Source organism: Fragaria vesca, linkage group LG7 (assembly GCF_000184155.1).
Source record: "Fragaria vesca subsp. vesca linkage group LG7, FraVesHawaii_1.0, whole genome shotgun sequence".
Classification (NCBI taxonomy): Eukaryota; Viridiplantae; Streptophyta; class Magnoliopsida; order Rosales; family Rosaceae; genus Fragaria; species Fragaria vesca.
The window spans coordinates 19,494,739-19,516,263 of record NC_020497.1 but is presented as its reverse complement, the minus strand read 5'-3'; the positions used below and the strand labels follow the sequence as shown (position 1 = coordinate 19,516,263).

General features: G+C 39.1%; 6 protein-coding genes across 6 annotated transcripts; 2 read left to right on the top strand and 4 right to left on the bottom strand.

Moving 5' to 3' along the window:
- The first annotated feature begins 475 nt into the window (after positions 1-475).
- Positions 476-1,259, top strand: LOC101294509 (oleosin 1-like). Its single transcript, XM_004307729.1, has one exon. The coding sequence runs from the start codon at positions 528-530 to the stop codon at positions 999-1,001; it is 474 nt and encodes a 157-aa protein (XP_004307777.1). The 5' UTR covers positions 476-527; the 3' UTR covers positions 1,002-1,259.
- Positions 1,260-2,273: 1,014 nt separating this feature from the next.
- On the bottom strand, positions 2,274-5,669 carry LOC101301626 (cyclic nucleotide-gated ion channel 2-like). Its single transcript, XM_004308974.1, has 8 exons — positions 5,644-5,669; positions 5,015-5,549; positions 4,247-4,468; positions 3,874-4,163; positions 3,660-3,771; positions 3,134-3,370; positions 2,954-3,040; positions 2,274-2,863 (listed from the first exon to the last, which is right to left on the bottom strand). Exons 1-8 carry the CDS (start codon positions 5,667-5,669, stop codon positions 2,381-2,383), a joined length of 1,992 nt encoding a protein of 663 aa, XP_004309022.1. The 3' UTR covers positions 2,274-2,380.
- A 3,578-nt stretch (positions 5,670-9,247) lies between these two features.
- On the bottom strand, positions 9,248-9,979 carry LOC101301342 (zinc finger CCCH domain-containing protein 54-like). The gene has a single exon (XM_004308973.1). It carries the CDS (start codon positions 9,977-9,979, stop codon positions 9,248-9,250), a length of 732 nt encoding a protein of 243 aa, XP_004309021.1.
- Positions 9,980-13,542: 3,563 nt separating this feature from the next.
- LOC101301055 lies at positions 13,543-15,326 on the top strand. The gene is made up of 4 exons (XM_004308972.1): positions 13,543-13,849; positions 14,350-14,564; positions 14,647-14,907; positions 15,030-15,326. The coding sequence occupies exons 1-4, from the start codon at positions 13,543-13,545 to the stop codon at positions 15,324-15,326; spliced, it is 1,080 nt and encodes a 359-aa protein (XP_004309020.1).
- A 951-nt stretch (positions 15,327-16,277) lies between these two features.
- LOC101294216 (GTP-binding protein YPTM2-like) lies at positions 16,278-18,946 on the bottom strand. Its single transcript, XM_004307728.1, has 8 exons — positions 18,793-18,946; positions 18,321-18,393; positions 17,924-17,971; positions 17,795-17,842; positions 17,367-17,438; positions 17,108-17,263; positions 16,899-17,002; positions 16,278-16,672 (listed from the first exon to the last, which is right to left on the bottom strand). The coding sequence occupies exons 1-8, from the start codon at positions 18,804-18,806 to the stop codon at positions 16,579-16,581; spliced, it is 609 nt and encodes a 202-aa protein (XP_004307776.1). The 5' UTR covers positions 18,807-18,946; the 3' UTR covers positions 16,278-16,578.
- A 1,163-nt stretch (positions 18,947-20,109) lies between these two features.
- LOC101300771 lies at positions 20,110-20,751 on the bottom strand. The gene is made up of 2 exons (XM_004308971.1): positions 20,398-20,751; positions 20,110-20,276 (listed from the first exon to the last, which is right to left on the bottom strand). Exons 1-2 carry the CDS (start codon positions 20,648-20,650, stop codon positions 20,110-20,112), a joined length of 420 nt encoding a protein of 139 aa, XP_004309019.1. The 5' UTR covers positions 20,651-20,751.
- Positions 20,752-21,525: the final 774 nt, after the last annotated feature.

The window sequence follows — 21,525 nt, the reverse complement described above, 5'->3', positions numbered from 1 at the left end:
TTAATATAAGATTTATATCTCATAAAAAATAAGGTATCGATAATCCAAGTTCATCACTTACAAGAAATGGTTACCAAGCTCCACTGAGTTTACTTGCTCGACCATCGGCCCATCGGAGGAGGCTCTCGCTCAACCGAAATGAAGAATTGAACAACAATTAATCTCCCATTATGTGAAAATTGAGCAAACATCTTGGCATTCTTTAAAGTTTGCCAAAAAGAGAACACTACAATTTTGACATGCCGACCATTCTTATCTCTATCACCTCGAACCTCCACGACGATCTTTTTACTCATCGAATTCATATGTAGACAAAGAACGACGTGTTGCACAACAAAACGCCTTTGATTACATGCAGCCCCTGCATGAGAAGCTCGCAACACGTGCCTCTCCTCTCCTCTCCACCTGCCTCCCCACCTCGCATCCCTCCTTCTCTATATAGCAAACCTCCCCACCTCCACTTCTCCCTCACTTCCAAAACCCTAACACCTTCACTTTCATTCATTCACATATTTCCTCGACCAAAAATGGCAGAGCTTCACCAGCAATACCAGCAGTCCCACCCCTTCCAGGCCCAACAAGGCATGATGCAGCAACAACCCAAGTCCTACCAGGTCGCCAAGGCCGCCACCGCAGTCACCGCCGGGGGCTCACTCCTTGTCCTCTCCGGTTTGGTCCTCGCTGGTACGGTTATATGCTTGACCGTAGCCACTCCCCTCCTTGTGATCTTCAGTCCGGTTCTCGTACCGGCTGTCATCACCGTGGCTCTCATTATGACCGGCTTCTTGGCCTCCGGCGGGTTTGGCGTGGCGGCCATCAGTGTCTTGTCGTGGATCTACAAGTACGTGACCGGAAGCCACCCTCCTGGAGCGGACAAGCTCGACTCAGCACGACACAAGCTGGCCGGGAAGGCAAGGGACATGAAGGATCGAGCTGAACAGTTTGGGCAACAGCATATGGGCACTGAACGCGGGCAGCATGGTCAGCATCAGACTTCTTAAATCTTCACCGTTGCTGAACGGTGGTGGCGGAGTGTGGTGTTCATAGTTGAGACTAGGCCCGGGCAATGTTTGTGTATTAGATTCGGTTGCTTTGTCTCGTCTCGTACGTATTTAGTAGTTGTGTGTGTTTGTATGTTAAACTTGTTGTTTCTGGGTTTCTCTGTGTATTTTAGTTTTATGTAATGCGCTGTGAACTGAGAGTGAAAAAACCTTGGCTTATTTTGAAGGAAAAAGAAATAAAAATTCAAAATTAATGTGTTTTTCTTTTTGTTGTTGGAGATTGCTGCGTGTGTATGTCTTGAATCTCTGCTAGTCTGCATGAGATCGAATTCAAATGAAGAACTAATGTTTCAGAAAAATAAAGTGAAGAAATGTTTGTTCGCTATGTGGATCGGATACGTGTCGTGATGCATGGCATTCTCATAGAAAGGTTGTGAACCATGTGGCAGGAAATCCATATACTTGTATAAAGAGTGAAAAAGGTTTGATGATCAGGGTAAATTTTCTTGGTTCTTGCAAGGGAACTTTTACTATGAGGTGTTCGATATTGCTTGGAGGAGGTAGTCGATTGATGAAGCTTCAGTAGTAGAAGTGAGGACATTCTTTCACATTTTTATCTAATTGTCATCTTTTATCCTTTAATTTGCCATAGAAGACGAGCATTTTACTAGTTTACTACGCATTCTACAACGACACTATCTGCTATAGATGGTGTAAAAACAAAGATCTTGTTAGAGTTTTTATCAAAAAAGAAGAAGATCTTGTTAGAGTTTAGAGCATTGCAACTTCCAATCCAATCAAATTCCTATTCTTGCGTATTTGCGATAGTATTATGTTAGGAATATGATACAAAATTGTGCATATCTTTGATGTTTTGAATAGAGTGAAATTTGTTTCAACATATTGCATACAGTTGGCTCTTAATTAATTGGGGTTGTTCTTTTTCCTATAGATGATTAACATAAAGGACCTTAACATAATTTATGGATATAGGGAAAACTTGTTTCAAATATTAAGATAAGGAATTGTATATGTGGAATGAGCTTTTGGATCGGAACTTCGATCTGTTGGAACATGATTCACACATAAAATGAACAAGTGAGAATGTGAGATATACATATGAGCCTTTATTTTCTTCATTGAGAGATAATACCACCCAGTCAACAAAACTTAGTCGAGCTAATACATATGAGCCTTTGTTTGTCATATATTCTCCTTCATCAGTTCTTAATCAAATTAACAAAGTAAAGTCGAGCATCAGCTAACCGGATCAGTCAGATCCATACACAATCTTATTCGAGTAATATTCTTCAGTTCCGGTCAGGCGGCCAAGACCCAAAAGAGTGACATGAATCACATGATCACTATATTTAAGTTAGCTAGTCTGTATGGTCCTGAGGCTTGAATGACAAGAACATGGCAGCATACATTTTAAGCCGACTCTCAATATCCCAGTTTTGCATTGGTGTTGAACTACCCTTAGTCCTCTCCCTGTGACGACGCCAAGCAAGTTGAATGATGACAGCCCCCCAACTCCTCCAATTCGAGGAGTAATACCTCGCCGTCCGTTTGATGTTTTCGCTGGACAATTTGTACCGAAAATGTTCGGAAATGTAGCGAAGAAATTCTGCGTCGAGACCAAATGCTTCAACAGGTCCCATGGTAGTGAATGTGGCGGATGAGGAAGGAAGCCGGCCAAGAAAAGGACGGCGGAGGCACCACGAGAGAAGCTCGTCTCCGAAGAAGGCACCGGGTTCTAGCACACTGGTAGCTAAGAACCCTTTAGTAAGCCCTTGACAGCGTTGTACGCGTCCACGAACTAAGAACACCATCCTTTGGACAGGGTCTCCTTCTCTAATTATCTTTGGAATTACAGTAAAATGTAAATGAGAACTCGAAATTGAAAAATGTACATCGAAAATAGGTAAGAACATAGAACAGTAGTGTCGCACCTTTTCACCCTTGGAGTAGATTAGTGGACGGACCAGATCACATATATTTTCAAGAATAACATCATCCAACTTATGGAATAGAGGTACCTGAAAAGAGAGAAATAGAGTGAAGTATTGCTACTTAGATAGCCAACTATTATAGAACCACATACGTGAATTGCTACTTAATTAGATAGTTACCTTCATGACAAGATCTAGGCAAAGATGGCGCTTGATATCTCTTCGGAGTCCATCAGGAAAGTTTTGGATCAAGTCAATCTCATCCAGTCCTTGCATTGCTGCCCAACTGCAGCGCTGAAAATGTCGAACTCTCTTTCTTAAATGATGCGGCAACTGTCTACGATGCATCCACCATTCCATGTCTCGATATTTCAGCTGCATTTTCTTCTTGTTTGCCATGATAGAATGCAGAAATATCTACACAATTACACATACATTCACATTCAAGATATTAGCTGCAAGGCCAAATATCACAAATTGAACACGTACATTATGTTGCCAAAATATTAGTCCGAACATCCAAAAATCTTATTTTAAGAGTCTAGATTGCTATACAAACAACTGAATATTACAAAACTTTAGAATGTGCAGATTTGTGTGATTAACTTTTGTTTCGTAAAGATACATTCTAAATCGCAACGTATTTTGAAAAACTATTCTATGATTAAAACTCAAATAACCGATATGATTAGAAGTTTTTAGTGACCTGGATATTTCCAAGTAAGGTAACAAAGAGGCCCATTCCCGTCAGACACAAACAACAAGAGAATATCAGTTCCAGCAAGTCAGTTGACGGAGTAAGATTGTTGCCAAAGGAGCTGCAACATAAATATGAACAGATCATAATTCGTTTATAATTGACGAATGTAAGTAATCAAAATGCCATTCCAGATGCCTTAACTTGTAGTTTTGCAAATTACCCTAGGTTATTTAAACCCCAGTAAATGGGATAAAGGATTCTCACGGCGCGTGTATTGCCAATATAGACAGGAAGAATCGGCTGGTAAATTCCGTAGCCAAATTCAGTGTCTTCATCAAAGCACCAGGCCTTTATCTTTGGGAATCTGTTACCTTCAGGAAAATTTCCAAGGGAAAATATTTCCCTTGAGCAATAGAGAGAGAAATTACACTTCTTGTTACTCTCACACTGTTGTTGGATGCATGACATCACACGTTGTGTTGCAAGAACATACCAAATTCCTCCAACAATCTGTACAGAAATTACCTTGATGAACTAAGATAACATAGTAATAGTTCGGGATCCTTATAGCTAACTGAGTAGTAAAATCTTACGTGACAAGCAGTTAAGTAGGCGATGACATTAAGTTTGAAACGCCACCAAATGTTGCCATATGAGAAGATGTAACCTGTAACCTTTTTCAGTCTTTTGGCCAAGTGTATAATGTGATAGACCTTCGGGGTGAACTGGAACAAGAAGGTTAGCAAAACGGTGGCCATTATATGTGTTGGCCGTTCTCCTCTAAGCAATTTTGGCTCGATTAGCCAAATCACAATCTGCAAATCAATGTACTAAAAGCTTAGACAAGATAATGTACTTAGTATCATTATATTCATGAACAAATTAGCTCATTAGGCAACCGACTTAGGATTCCAAACTCGGACGCCATTCTAAATAACTCGTTTCATGATAGATATTTCCGGATCTGCCTTTCATAAGTGCGGTTAAATTTGTGATATGATATTCGAAATTACGCGCAAATCTTAGTTCTGTTATTGTTTACTGTTAATCATTTTGGATGCCTAGCTTTTATAACTCACCTCTCCTTGAATCGAAACTTGAGAATCTCAAGCCCCGTTTACTCAATGTCATATTTCTATATCTTTAACATGATGCCAATTAACAGGTACATTTTACAGCGTTACCAAAATTCCATGGATTGTTACCCAAACACATAACTTCAAGGATTGTTACCCAAATTCCTAATTCATATGATACAACATCTCCATAAGGATCATGAAACGACTACTAATTAACTAATTCCTATGTTCGTGACTTGAAAATCTAACCGGAAATTTTAAATGAATGAAATTTTCAGGTACCTGAGGAATAGGTAGAATGACAAAGGCGTCAAGCCAGAACCCCTTGAAGGACTCAATGTAGTGCCACACAATCGCCCGTGGGTCCCACACGAGCTTCCCACAGCCAATCCCCATTGACTCACTGGACACGTACGCAAGCTTGAACTGAAGCACAATGTGGGCCAGGTGCAAGGCGTCAAGACACGTCCTCACGACGGTGACGTAGGTGGCCAGAGCGACGTCCATGTAGAAGCAGGGCCCACTCCTGCTCAGCGCAATGACGTAGAGGAAGAGCGGATCGACGGCCAACGCCACGCCGCGGGCCATGAGGACAAGACGGTTCCACCTTTTCACGTAGTTGCTACGCGGGTCGATGACCCGGGTCCGGGAGAGGTGACCTGGAGGAGGGTTGCATTTGAGGTCAGTCGTCGGGGTCAATGAAGAACCGGCGGAGCAACGGTTGGAGTGAAACGCCGGAAGACCCGCCTGAGTGCAAGCATAGCATTCCGGGGAACTAAACTCAAAAGGATCGTCTCCATTGGCATTAATATTCCACCTGAAAACAAAAAAAAACGTAAGAATTTAATACAATCTACGTCGGCATTATTAAAGCAAAGAAGGTAGGTACGGTGTTGCTGAAAAGGAGTAACCTGGAGAGCGATAGTGACGATGTCATGGTTGTTGGGAGCGGTGGAGAGGTGGGTTTTATATTTCGAGGGGAGAGAGAGTTAGTGGCGATAAGGATGATGACTCGGAAGAGATGTGGAGATCGAGGCACGTAGCAAGCGGAGGTGGCGGTGGCGAAATGGTGGTTGTCGGACTGAGCTAAAGTTGGGTCCCACCACGATCAAGGTGTTGTGACTGTTGTCATCGTCTAGCTCAAGACCATGTCAGCACGCAGATAGTGATAAAAACCCAGGTGAAGAGAAACGTGAAGAGTCTATGGCGTTCTTGGGTGCATGGTGTACAGTTGTCAGTCTATAGAGTCGGTTGTTTCAGTGGTTTGGTGCGGCAGCCAAGTCGGTGGTTCGATTCGTCGATCGCCTTCGAGTTTCTAGGGTTCTCGGATGGAAGAGGAAGCCATTACTCTGTTGTCCAGCAGTGGTTCTCATTTGAAATATGCACTTGTTGCATCTGATGGTATTTCGAAGGTGGCGGAATTCGGCGGCTGGTTCAATTTGTCCATGGCGGTTGACCGGATATATTCTTTGGTTCTCCAAGATGGACAAAAAAACTTTCTCGTTTTTACAGGATAAGCAAGAATCTCTAGTAAACTGTAAATATATGAGAACCTCTTTCTTCTTCTTTTTTTCTCTGCTTTTTGTTTGGCAGATTAACTTGGATGGATTTTATCCAAAAAAAAAGATTAACATGAAAGGAAAGTAGATTTAATTAATAGATTTTCATTAATGTCTATATGTGAACAGAAATTGTCATATATATATAGATGTGCCATTTTTTGATTTGGTACAAAACTACAAATCGTACAATATATATCTATTAATGTTAATTTAATCATTAAGATTAATATAGCAGCCATGCAGGAGTTTAAACCTTCGCCATTGTTTCAACCATTTGGGGTGAAGAGGATAGGCAATAATGGTGTTTGTGGTAGGCAAGTGAGACAGATTAAAAATGAATTTTAAGTTTTAAATGTCATCCAATCACAAAATGGACAAGAAATTCATTCAGATGAAATTTCTTAATAATCTCGGCAATTGGTATTCACGGTATTCTTACCATCTCTAGTCTCTAGCACTGCTTATTTGCTTGACATTTTATTGTCAGTGAGGGAGAGTGGAGACAATATTGATTATTTACGAACAAGTTTTTTATTTTATTTTATTTAACTAGCCACAAGACGGGTTGATATATTCATCAATCATCACACGTATTAGGTTGTTACGTACTATATCGATATCATCTCATTAAAGACATAAGCAGATAGGTAGTTAGCTAGTGACCCATAATGGTACACAAACAATAGACATATCCCTACACATTTTAGATCATAGAGGTAACATATAGACCCTCCTTCAGTACTGTTTCAGAGGCACTAGAGATACATAGAGTTCGTACACACTAAAAACCAAATACTAGTTGATTTCCATGTTTGTTTCGGGAAAAAAAATATATTTCTTGATCAGTTGAGTACTAAAACTAAAATTCAGGTATCATGTGGTTCTTATGCTTAATTTGAGGTTCATGTATCATGTCTTCTGATATATTACAATGTTTCATTAAAAATGAAAGCTTGAGAGCAACCTTAGGTACTGTAACCAGAAAACAAACAACAAAAACTAGTGATCATCTCCACTCATATCTCTAAATTATAGCAATTATCTTATTAATAACTCATTTTGTAATGCTTTCTAAATTATGAACTATCTTTATTGCTCTTAATTATGGGACTTTATCTCCTTTCATTACTGGAGAGAAGTGAAAGTGCGCAGTTACTTTTTCGGTTTTTCCCCTACACACATGTAACAAAAAGAATATATTACATAATGAGTTACTATTTAGCTCGATCACAAGTTACCTATTCTTTCGAGGTAACAATAACAAAAAGAAAGATGTTAGACTTGCTAGTCAAGAGTTACTTAGGCTTGATGAGGAAAACGATGAAAAAAAGAGAGACGTTAGACTTGTCAGTCACGAGTTATCTGTGCATCTGAAAATAAAATAAAAAGATGCTAAACTTGTCGGTCACGAGTTTTTTGTACATTTTGAGTAGATAAATTAAAACACGTAATCACATAGAGACGTGCGATCTTTGCCTTCCTTTTGGATCTCTATATATACTTGCATTCGGCTACCAAAGAAAACCAAGAAGCACAAAGAGAGAGAAAAGTGATAGGTTCCGAGAGGTTCTTCGGAAACTAGGTCGAAGAGAATAGAGATAGATTTTCTATTCATCCTCTCTGAATACCTAGATATGTCCTTTCAAGAAACATATCTAGATGCATAGCGTATCTTTATGCATAACAATTTTCCTTCTCTAATAAATCGATTTATCTTTTTTTAATGTCTGCCTACGGTGCTTATACTGGTGAAGAAAAGTTGTTCATCTCTCGGACCTCCCAGTGCCTATTGATAACGAGGTGAGCATTTCATTTTCATATTTCCAAAACGGCAAGCTAAACACAAGGTCGATTTATGTGAATAATACACATACCAAATAGATGATCTGTTAAAACTCGATTTGATTTTCTGTCCATAACTACATAACCATTTTGTGTCTAAAGTTGGTTGCAAATTTCAGGTATATACAATTTTGGATGTCAAAGATAATAATGGAGGACATGTCTTTCGCTTCCCTTAAAATTTATGATTTTGACATGTGGATTTTAACTGTTATATTATCTAACGGGTTTTTCTCATTTATCAATTTAACTGTTATATTATCTAACGGGTTTTTCTCATTTATCAACTAAATAGATCTAAAGCTCAGTTCCATCTCCTAATGTTTTTTTTTTTTAAAAAAACCTACTCCTTAATTTCTTTATCGGTTTCTAATCTTCTCGTTTTTGCCTTCTTTTACTAAACCTGTCTTGCAGGTACTGCAGAATGAGAAGGAATGGAAAAAAAGTACTCGTCCATGAGGTTATGAAAGTACATAAATCAATGGTGTAAACTTTTGGGGGTAAGACTCGCTGTTGTTTTAGCCTGGTACTTGCTATCTTTCTCCTGTCGATGCACTCATGTCGGTGCGTCCGGCGGAACGGTTAGGCCGACAAATAATAACTTAATTAAACCCTCTAATGTCTAGACAAACAGATTTACATGCACTAGATCTTTGCCAATCCTCTCCTCATGGCCCTCTCTTCATATCCCTTCTAGCTACATCGATCAGAAATAAAGTAAAAACTAATATATTATAAAGTAAAAACATTGTATGCTATTAGAATTCAGAAATCGTTTTACTGCATTGTCATTGTAATAAAAACATATAAAAGATTTCATGAACTTATGAAACATATACACTCCTTAATCCTTAACCAATACATTAATAAATACACATACAGCCATAATTCGAGCTCCAGATTTCAGCTCTAGACTGCATGTTCTTAACTAATTGAATACAACCTAGCTAGCTACCCCCCCAGTACTAGCTTGATCACAATTACCAGCTACTAGATTACACTCCCAAACATTAAATAACAACATCAAGCACTATAATTAACAAGCTAGTCAATTAACCCTTAAGCTAATGACTCCAGACTCCCCTCTTCAAACCAATTCCCCAAAGAAATTTTACTGCAACAACTCCGAAACCCAATCAACCTCCCCCACATCCAAAGTTTCCGGCAGCCCATACTCATCAACCCTCACATCCATCTCACCACTACCACCATTGCCATCCTGATCACTTAGCCTCAATGCCCTCAAACTGCTCAAAATTTTCGAGAACCTGCCGGCGACATTAACATTGTTATTTGTCGCCAACCGTTCTGGCGACCGCACTGAGGTGGCTCCATTGGCACCGTTCATCAGCAAGTGATCTCCGACGGGGCGATAGACATGGTTGTGGTGGTGCTGCCGACACTTGAACGACTTGGTCGACTCCGGTGGCGGGGTCCGCAGCTGGTCCGGCGAGTGAGCAAAGAAACAGACCTTTCGGGTGCACAACAGGCCCGCATTGCAGACGCGCGTGCGGTAACGCGCAGGGTGGAGCCAATACTCAAACACCCCGTGCGCGTACTGGCACGCGTCGCCCTTGTAGCAGATGCCGTTGCGGAACGCCGGGCAGACTATGGCGGAGTAGGGATACCTACGCGGGTCGCGGCGCTGAGCCTTCTCGCCACGATGCGCGTAGGGGCAGTCGGTCCAGTCGTGGCTGCGCATTCTCGGGCAACGCTTGATTTTGTAGGAGTACATCCGGAAGTCGTCTGAGGTGAAGAGACCATTGTCATGGTCATGGTGGAAGAGCTGCTCAACCGGAACCGTAACAGGGACGAACTCATAGAATTGGTACCCGTTAAACATTTTCTTGAAACTAATGTAATTACAATACTAATATTTTATACCACTTCCACCAGTTGACCGAGCTCAACCGATGGCTCTGAGCGAGGAGGAGGAGTGGAGGAAGGGGGTGGTTTTATAGCAGAGCTCAAACTCTGGTTGAGTTAAAGTGTCTGCATGGTCTAACGGCGGTTTAAGACGGAGAGGACTCCATGGCGGATCATCCGGGACTTGGGACTTGCATGCATTTTGCTACTTAGTGAGCTTTGGAGCCAGTTGTTCATCCCGGAGGAGAAGCTTTTGCCATGTGTTGCAGGACATGTCGAGCTCGTGGAGACAGAGATGGAACAAGGTGACGGACCCAAACGGACGTCAAAACGCCGCCGTTTCGACAGGGGATGTGGCAAAAGTGCATGGGTGAGTCCACGTGGAGGTGATAAGTGCACTGACTTATATGGACCTGAAACATGGACATGGATTCTGTGGGACACGTGTTTTGGGGGTTTGAGGGACTTCGGTGGTCCTTTAAGCTAGCTCGTTCGAGATGTGTTGCAAACGTTTTCGAGTCTTTCAGTGTTAGAGGTTCTCTAATTATGCACAAATCCATCAAAGTAAATCCTCTTTGATTCTCTACTAGAAAAATCCTTCATCAAGTTATTCCACTTTTCAATTTGTTTCACAATGGAAACTTGAGTTCATCATGGACAAGAAAGCTCAAGCACAATATTGATGAAAGTTGTTGCCAAAAATCAAAGCAAAGATAAAGGATGTGACAAACAAAATGATGACACTCAAAAGCTTGTGTGTCAATTGAATGTCATCGGAATTTTATCACTTTTTGATTAATATTTATGTTTTGATCACTTTGTTTCGTAAGTGTACGTATATGTATCATTGATTTGTACACTAAAAGTGTCTTCACATTAAAAAAGAAAATTCCCGTATGTTTTAGAAGAAACTCTTAACATCAATTACTATATCATGCAAGATTTGCTTAATTTTTTTTCGATCAATCATGAAAAACGAAGATAAAGTATATCGATCACATTCTTATACCAAATAACTTTCGGTAACTATTATCATTTTCTCATTCGATTACTATCTCATTAACTTCTTAGTTTAGTAATAATTTTTTTGCTTTTTATATATGTACGTCATTGTTGTTTGTTCTTCTTCAAAGTGGAAATTGAATACTAGTAGTTGGAGACAAATGAACCAAACAAACTCGACGTCATTCCCCATTGGGATGACCCAAAACACTAACACTTGAACTCGATCACTTAAACTCTCTTGAGCCTTGAGCTGGCTACTGATGACGGTGGATTTGACGGTGGTTCTTAAGCTAGCTGATGGGCTTTGCATGGCATCCGTTAAACTTTTTAACCAGAGAGAGGCATCGTCTTCTTCTGCTGCACCGATCGAAAAGCATAGAATCTTCACAAGGCAAACAGTAAAGCTTTTTAATTGTGAAACTGAAGCGCATGCATATCAACACGTGTTGGGCTGATAAGCAAAGGGGCTTATAAAACGCCAAACAATTTTCCCAGAAAACCCTGAGAGCCACTTTTTCTTTGTCCCTTTCCTCAATTCAGTATGCGTTTTCTTCATGGTTTTATGCTCAGACGACAAAGCTCCTGAACTAACTCATTTAACGTGACCCAGATCTCGTGGCCTTCTATTTGGCTTTGCCCAGTAAATCAGAAAACGAAGATAAAAAAGAAAGAAAGAAGAAGAAGCAGGACATTGAGGTAGTTCGCACCTATACCAGACTTAACCAAGTTCAGTGTTCATTGTGATTGACTTGATAAAACCTAGGTTGATGACTTGTAATCTGTTCGAAACTAGTTCTCACACACTACCGAGAATATTTCATGAGCCCTGATAATTGAGTTTGGATTTGGTTTTATAATCTACTACGTCCAGATGGTGAGCTGATTCAAAATACTAGCTAATAAAATGGTGAATGAGTACTATTCGATCGTTCTGAATATTCATGGTTTCGATCGATATTAAGGATACAAAGTCATGTACGTTTGAAAGAAAAATTCAAACAAAATTCGGACTAAGATATCCAATGCCTAAGATGAAAAAAACAAATAGCAATATAATAAATTTGATTAGCAATATAACAAATAGCAATAAATTTTGTTTTTACATATGCTTAGAGATAAAGGCTAAGAAATCCAATGCCTAAGATGCATGATTTGGACTAGATAGCTTTGAACGTTAAATAATAGAATTTGCTTAGAATCGAGGATACAATATCTAGTACGTACTTAAGAAGTTAAGATGTTTTGGAGGACCGAAAGTTGACCAAAAAAGAAACAAAATTCTATATTGTAACTTTCGGTATTATCACATCAAAGGCATAACTATATACAAGGTCCGGTAGGCTACAACTTATCTCAAATTTTGAAAAAACATTCATTTCTAACCAAAATTTAGTTCAAAACGCTAAAAATTAGAATCTAACCCACCTCAAATTTATAAATTTAGCACACATATTATTAGAATTAGTGCATTTCTAACATCAATTAGTTCGCATACATTAAAAAAAAAAATCTAACCCACCGCAGTATAAAATCTTGGTTCCGCCATTGTATCACAATTTACCCCAATTTCATCTCTCGTTAATGAATGTATAATTTACGAAGATTGTTAAAGTTAGTTACTTTCTGGCCATACAAGTAAGGAAGTAACAATTTATTCAAAACTGAGCTTATCCCTAATTAACAGACCAAATATTGTTATCGAGTAGGAAACAATCAAATTAATTAACAAACGTAATTTGCTCCACCATCGATCTCTAGTCATTTATCTTGACAGATCACAAAGATCGACTAATATCCCAACTGTATCTAGAAATTTCTCGTTTCAGTAGATTTTGTCTCCTATCCCCACTCATATATCCACAATTTTCACTGTCTCTATATCCCGATTAATCAATGAAACTGAATATTTGCTGTATTGATTAGATTTTTAATTCCTCCCAAATTAGATATCTAAATTTGAAGTTTGACCAGTATCAACAAATAGGCTGGCAAAAGGTAAAAACGTCCCCTTTTTCTCCCACTTTTTTTTGTTTTCATTTTTTGTGGTAAAATGATAAAATTAGTATAGCCCTATTCGGTGGGAGACCGAGTTTCCAGAGAAGCGAAAATCATCGCGTGAAACCAGTACTTGGTTTCACGCGATACTGCCACGAGGCATTTACCTTTTGCAAGAAGGAATTGTCCCACGTTTTTACAGTCACTCAAGGACTCAGATTTGTGCTGACCTCCTACTATAAGGAACAACACCCTTTAGATTTAGTACTTTCCTTAATTGTTCCCCAAGGCAATTGGTAAAGGGTAGCAACGTCATCTCGTTATTGCTTCGATATCACACTAAACGTGAAATTTTATAGACTTATTATAGAAAAAGGAAGGTAAAAGAGCCCCATAAATACTAGACCTCAGAGACTTCGTCGCACGTAAAAACACAAACACAAAAGCTGTCAATCCAAATATCTATTTGACCAAAACCCAAATACCACTTCCTGTCATCATCTTCTTCTTCAATCTGTGAGGTTCCTTTTGCCGATCACAATGGTGAAGGAATCTGCAAGAAAGTGTTCGCATTGCGGTCACAACGGCCACAATTCTAGAACCTGCAACCTCTTAGGGCATGGGGTTAACAATAACAACAAGGGGATTTGTTTGAAGCTTTTTGGGGTGAACATAATGGAAAGACAAGAGGATTCTATAAAGAAGAGTTATAGCATGGGTAATCTTCAGGCTGCCGGAAACGGTGACCAAAACAACAATATCAATGTCGGAGCTGACGACGCTGGCTACCTCTCTGACGGTCTCATCCATAACAAGAAACGTAAAGCCGCCCATGAGAGGAAAAAAGGTACATACTTATATATACCTAGGTGTCAAGTAGTTTGGCTTTCCTTGTTGTGTTTTGAGGGATCCTTAATCTCTTTCATGAGTTTCATCCGTCTTTGGGTTTGTTTCTACATGTTATATAGAAATAGGTTTGTCACTATTGCTTTTAAATGTGATATTGATGTTGGTTCTTGATGAAAGTTCTGTTTGCACTTCATTGTCTCTTTTAGATTACTAGAACTTGGGGCTAATTTGAATGTCTATTAGTTATGTATACGAGTCTTCTTGATGAGAAAGCGTATTCATATTGTTGTTATTGTGTAAGAGTTCAAATGGATGCATATGCCCCCTTTCTAATCCATATAAGTTGGCTTCGCGAGTTCCAACGCTGTCTTTCTTGTTGTTGACATGTTATGCTCAACCGGCTTGTTTAAGATTGATAACGATATTATGATATTGGATTGTGATCAGTAACTAAATACTGAAGGGAATACTGAATCATCTTTTTTGATGTATATCCAGGGAGACCATGGACTGAGGAAGAGCACAGAGTATTCCTAGCCGGATTGAAAAAGCTTGGAAAAGGTGATTGGAGAGGAATTGCAAGAAATTTTGTGACAACTAGAACCCCAACACAGGTTGCTAGTCATGCACAGAAGTACTTTCTCAGGCAGGCTACCAATGACAAGCGTAAACGAAGAACAAGTCTATTTGACATGCACTTCAAAGAACTATCTGTATGTCCCTCTCTCAAATCAGTAACTTACTGTACATTTGGGTTTGATGTATGTGACTGATCCGTTATTGTTCAACTTGTAGGAACAATATGCTCATCAAGATTCTCCCCTCTCACCGACAGCCAAAACTGCCGAAGCTTCTTCCTGTTCTTCTTCATCACCAGGAAGCACCTCTAAAGTTCTGCCACAGATCACAACAATTACGAACTCGCCTCAGGCAAACATGCCATCGCAGGTCCTGAACCGATTTCCGCATCTATGCTTGGATAGCCCCCCAGCTGTTGCTCAAATGCCTGCATCATCTTGCAGTGTTCCTACTTACGCCCCGGTTATCCCATACATGGTAATTTATCACTTTCATTATTGTGCAGTGCTACAATGTCATATCTTTTGCACTAAAGTTTAATGTTTACATTTACATTTCTCTTTTAAAATATTGTGCTCATCTTTCCTTTCCATCAGCAGGTAGGAATGCCTGGGACTGTACCATATACACCAGCAATGCACTATGGCGGCCCAACTTTCCACTATATGCTTAAGACGCAGGGTGGTAATTTCTCTACATGTCAACCAGTTATTTCTCACCCCTCAGGGATTCCATCATCATCTAGATCTGTCCCAAGCAGTCCATTGATGGGAGTTCATCGTACAAACTCGTCGATCACTAAGAAGGATGCTTTAGAGCTTAAAATTGGGCAACCACAACCATCTCAGGGAGCCAATTTGTCATCCTCTTCTTCTGGGGCAATCAGAGTCACATAGAAAATGAGATGTTACATCCGATCCCTTTCTTCTCTTGAAGAAGTTTTGAGTTTTAAGCTATATTTAGAAGTATCATAAGAATAATCTACAAATTGTATTGAAGAGTGTTGAGTTGTACAATGCGGCAAATTTTCTTAGTATCAATATTGTTATTTCGATTTTTGAGGATGATTGTTGTCTAGTTGTGACAATTGAACAGTAAACCAAAGTTCAGAAGCATTACCAAAAATAAACACCTTGAGCATTCACACGAAACACTAATTCCATTATAATGAGTTGCTAGCTAGAACCTAGTCATGCACAGAAGTATTTCCTCAGGAAGGCCAAAGTTCTGATCAAAAACCATCTTAGAAGTCAGACACTACCCCACAGGAAGTGAAAGTTTCTGTATACAACCAGAGCTGTAGCTAGGCTTCAACTCCATCCGCCAATACTACTTCATCTTCTCGTTCTTCAATCTTTGTCTATCCTCATCTTGTACTCTATCCTCGAAAAAAGCACCATTTTAGTAACCGAGTCTGAGTTGCTCGCATCTTGATACAAATTTATGACCAATGCTGACTTCTCCAAATTGCAGGATTTTGATTTGTACTTCATTTTTGGAATGGGAGGTGTTGCTAAGAAGCTATGTCCTCAATCCTTTGTCGCTCACCTTTGTATGCTATCCATGGCAGTGCGTGAGTATATATCTCAGCAAATCACGGTGGTCAAGTGACCCGGATGCTGGATGATCAGGCCGGGGCCTCGCAGATGGCGGTTTTATCTCAAAGGCTAGCCTCTTGTTGAGCATTTCCATGCCATACAGCAGTTGTATTCTAGTGGTCCAAAACTCCAAATAGTATTCATCTCAAGTTGACTGATAGGGTCATCTCAAGAAATGGTATCATATTAGCACGCCAGTGAATTCTTCATTAGCAAAATAACAAATTAACACTCGTTAAATAGATGATCAATGTAAGGACATCAGAAGCACAATTTCATTGAAGCACCACACGAAACACTAAGTCCAATTTGAACAGTCATTTGAAACAGAAGAAAACATAGAAGTGTAGCTGAGCGCCAAACATCATTTTGTACATACCAGTTAAAGACTAAAAAAGAATGGAATTCGAGAGTGACTTATAAAACATAGTGACAAGAGAGTCGTTATATATGGTTTCAGAAGGCACAAGTAGTCATCTACAGTTTACAGAAGAATGAGAAGCCTTCTCCTACATGTGCGCATGCCACAGAAGATCAGCCTTGAAATCAATTAAGATGAGCAGCAGCCAGAATTCTGGTTGACAGGTTGTCCTCGAATTTGCACTGTTGGTTGCCTCGCATTGTTCATTGGTTGAGATGCCATCCTGCAATATGTAATGAAAACCAATTATGTATCTGAAAACGCCCGACAGCTACAAGAACACTTATGTAATGAAAGCAATAGTCGATGAATTTAATCCTTTTTAGTCCATTCAACTCAAAGATGCACCAGAACGTGTTGTGCAAAGATCGTGTCCCATTTGAAACTTTTACTTTTCTTTAACAGCAGACATGAAAGAATATGAAAAACATAAGATCTACAAAAGTTACCTGTTCTTGATGTCAGCAGACATTGCCATAAAAGCCTGCTCCACATTTGTAGCATTTTTTGCACTAGTCTCCATGAAAGGGATCCCAATCTCATCAGCAAATGCCTTTCAAGTTTTAACAAACCAATGGGAACAGGATATAGTGATTAAAATAATGAGTTCATTAGACAATAATATGGAAACAAGGGAATCAGAGCAGACAATTTGCACCTTAGCTGTTTCATAAGACACTACTTTGTTAGCAGTGAGGTCAGATTTGTTGCCAACAAGAAGCTTGTTTACATTCTCACTTGCGTAACGGTCAATTTCACTCAACCATTGCTTCACGTTGTTGAAGCTCTCTTGGTCTGTCACATCATAGACTATCTGCAACATGCACCAAACAGTTAAACAGAAACCACTATACCACAACTCGAGACGAAATTGTGCCCACAGTAATGACAGAAACTATCTGGAAGAAGAAACTTACTATAATGCCATGTGCCCCACGGTAGTAGCTACTAGTGATTGTCCTAAAACGTTCTTGTCCAGCAGTATCCCACTACAAGTCCAGAAGAGAACAAAATAAAAAAAATTCTAATGAGCTACATGGACTAAATAATTCATAAGATCCGCCGCAAGATGAAAGTTGTGAACACAAACTACAGGTTTCTTCAAAAGAGAGGTCAAGACAAACAACACTAAACATGTCAAAAACCTCTTGGAATAAGAGATCCTACTGAATAAAATTACTGAATGTTGGACGGAAAAAAAACACAAAATGGAACATGCGCATCCGCACTAGTACTTAAAAAGAGAACAAGATTTCACATCGTCATTTGAGATTTGAAAATTTGGTAAACAACAAAATGGCATAAACTCCCAGACAATGATTTGAGGGGGGAGAGCAAGACTCACAATTTGAAGCTTGATGGTTTTACTGTCTTGCTCCACAGTGCGAATTTTCTACATAAAAGGAAAAAAAGATGATTAGATTAGAAACTCATATATACAATAACAGATACTCAGAGCAAGAAAGCGGCTTACAAAATCAACTCCGATTGTGCTAATATAGCTGTCCAGATATGAATCATCCTGCATCATAAATTAGAGAATATAGTCAGCACTAATCTTCAAACACAGCTCCAGCAATGATCAACTATATTGTACTTAATCTTCCAATGCTCAGATATAGAAGGATATAGACACGAAAACTCAACTGGCTTTCATCTAACAACTCACCATTACAAACAATATGTTTCAGCTGCATTTGAACTACTAAATCCTAAATAGAATAGCAATTTCATTTTCATTTCATCAAGTAACAACCAATTGTGCATTGTAAAGACTTAATTTAAACTCTACAATTACAAATCTCAGATGCAAATATCAGCAGCAATATAAAGAAAGAAAACTAAAACGGCCAGAGTGTCAAACAACTTACAGCAAACCTCAGAAGCAGACACGACTTTCCAACCCCGGAGTCTCCAATCAGCAAAAGTTTAAACAAGTAATCACTGCAGACGACAACATTCCAACAAAATCAACAATCCGAATACACACGAACTCCACAGTTCAGCACAATCTAACAATCAACGCTTTCGAACATAAACTATATTTAGCAAAAAGAAAAGAAAAAAAAACTAACAGCACAATCAACATCATAATACACTAGGCTTAATTGAACCATAAGCTCAAACCACAAATCCAAGCTAAGCAAATCACCATCAACTAGATTATGATCCTACCGATTAACTAATCACAATTGAAGACTAAAATCGAGAATTTCAACAATAAAATTTGACAAACCTAATCAGAAATACAGAAACGAATACGGATCTAGATTAAATTTTCAATAATATGAGAACGACGGGGTGGTTGGGCTGCAGAGAGAGAGAGAGAGATCGGAGACTCACTATTCAGGATTCATGGCTTGGCGATCGAGGAGGGAGTTCGACCGGGATTTGGACCGGTCCGGCGAGAAAGGGAATTGCAGAGACCAAGGTGAGATTCTCTTTCTCTCACGATGAAGAAGAAGAAAGGAGAAGTGGAAAAACACACAAATGACAAAGTGATGACGAAACCGAAAAGTTCGGATATTTATATACCCACCCTGTGTGTGGACCAAAAGCCCGTAATAATTTGGAAACCATGACTTTTACCCGCTTGTGGGCCGAGCATGGCCCATGTTTTCAAAGTACTCTCAAAACTTGGTGAAAAATTAGAAAAAATAAAACAGTTGATCATATGATATTTTTGTATACGAGGCGTGCAAGTATACAGTGCGATTTTAATCATCTGTATATGTTGTATATGTTGGGATCACCATGCATTTTTATTAAAGTATCTGAATTCTGAAAAACTCGAAAGTTGATATGAGATCAATTTGTAACTGTGCACGACAATGTCCTAAACAAAGAGGCTTGAAATAGATGGATATCACGATTTTTACGATTAGTTTTCATCCACATCCATGTAAGGAGAGAATTTATTAATTTTTGTGTTACGTAAGTGTATATATGTACTTTCTTCCTTACGCCAGTAACAACCCTTGGCTTGGTTGAGAGTAATACGGTGAACGTAAATAAACTCTCAGAAAAATAGATCGAGAATCTCACTTTTAAGATATTTTAACAGAATATAAATAATTTATATATCTTCTTCTCTCATGAGTCATGATCATTCTATGTGGTTCTTTTTCCTTTCACTTTAAGGGACTTGTGTTAATATTTAAGGGTGGGGAGACTTTTGCTATTTTGTTCAAAAATGGTGGTGTGATTCAGGTGTCTCTGGTGCGATGGTTGTTGTGTCTAAGGATGTGGACCGGAATTAGCATCTTTTGATGAACTACAGCTATTTGAACAACGAACGATGAGTGCGTGAGTAAAAGTTTTAGAATTTAGATACTAGCTATTTGGTTAATTTAACTCCGCCCCTCTACACGTACGTACCTTATTCCATCTAGAATAACATAAAGCTGATGATGTGTGTATCCAGAATTGCAAATTGGAAAAGTATCTTGTCCTCCATAAATTTACATTACCAAAAATCAACAATAAATTTGGCTTCCAAACAATGTAAACACAAAACCAAAAGTACATTTGTTATTTCAATGCACCCAATTAACTTCCAGAAAATCACGTAGGTAAATCATCACAGTTGCATGCATCTCTGTATACATAGTCTGCAAATTTTGTATGGCATTTCTTTCTTGTGCAAATGTGCAATGACCTCTATCTTTTATACTTGGTTTGCTTTGTTGGGTCGACGTCTAGTCCCAAATCGACAACCGGTAGAACTCCTGTTTGAGTGCCATCGCTATCGTTCTCAATCTCCCCCTCTAATGTCAGTCCTTCAATACTCTTTGCTGCTATTGGATCCTTCATCCTCATACCTACTTCTGCACCAAAGTACCAACAAAACAAACATGTAACAACAATAATAAGGGAGAGAAAAACCATGTCACAACATACCCTATGTGAAAGAAAGGGTATTCTAAATCTATTAGAGTATTAGCTTACCTGTTGGATTAGAGAAAAACCAAAGAATGAAAGCGCATAGAAGAAGCACAAATGGGATAATGTGGACAGCATTCTCGGCAAACTTGACTCGAGCCTTTTCCTTCTTGGCCAACTCGGCTATGGGTGGATCATAAACCGGCAGCTGACTGTCACTCCCTTGGAAAAACGACACTGACATTCGCAGCCCCGGCGGACCCTTTGCCGCCGACGCATAGTACTCATCCGCCCTGCTCCAACTTGCCGATCTATGCATCTTTCTAGCTAACTAGCTCCAAAGGATCACTTGAATAATATTGAAGGTCAGAGTGAGAATGGTAAAAATGATGTGACTGAAATATTAGAGAAACTAGCTGAGCAAGAAAAATGAAGGTTAAATTTGAAAGGGTTTGTACAATATCGATCTAGTAGTTATGTTTGTGGGTGTAGTTCATTCAAGCAGTGTCCTAAAGTCAAGGAAAACGGCTACGATTTGGGATCAGATAACTAGTTTGTTGGAACAATATTTGACTGCATTACGATTCCTGTTTTAATTTCTTCCACATGCTTCATCCACTAGTACTCTCATTTATACGTATAGATGCGAATGTGATGGACCTAGCGACAAATGCAATTGAATCAACGCACTATTTGGATCTACTGCCTCAATTTGAGGTTTCCTTTACTCTTTACACCCAACAAAAATAGATAGAGGTTACGACTTATGAAATCTTATATTTCATCGTCTTAATTTATTTCTATCACAATAAAAATATAGAGTTAGAGGTGTTGTATTTTTTGTTATGTGTGGCAAATGTGAATATTAGTGGAGACGAGAGAAAAATTGTTACACAAGTCTGAATTGCAACACCTCTAAAAGCCACACTAAAGAGTGTGACTTTACTCTATATTCTTGTTATGGAGGAATTATTAGGTGTTCCGGGAACATTGCTCAGCTGGTGTCCCATACCAATAAAAATGCGGCAGGTGTACATTTGTTTTTCTCTCTGTTACTGATGGTCCAGAAGATAAACGAACCAGAGGAAAAAAAAAATTCCCAGATCTAAATCTTTGCTCCTCTTTGCCAAGTCTGAAAACTTCTAATCATAAAAGAAGTATCTTCATACAATTAACTGATTACAAACCCATCAA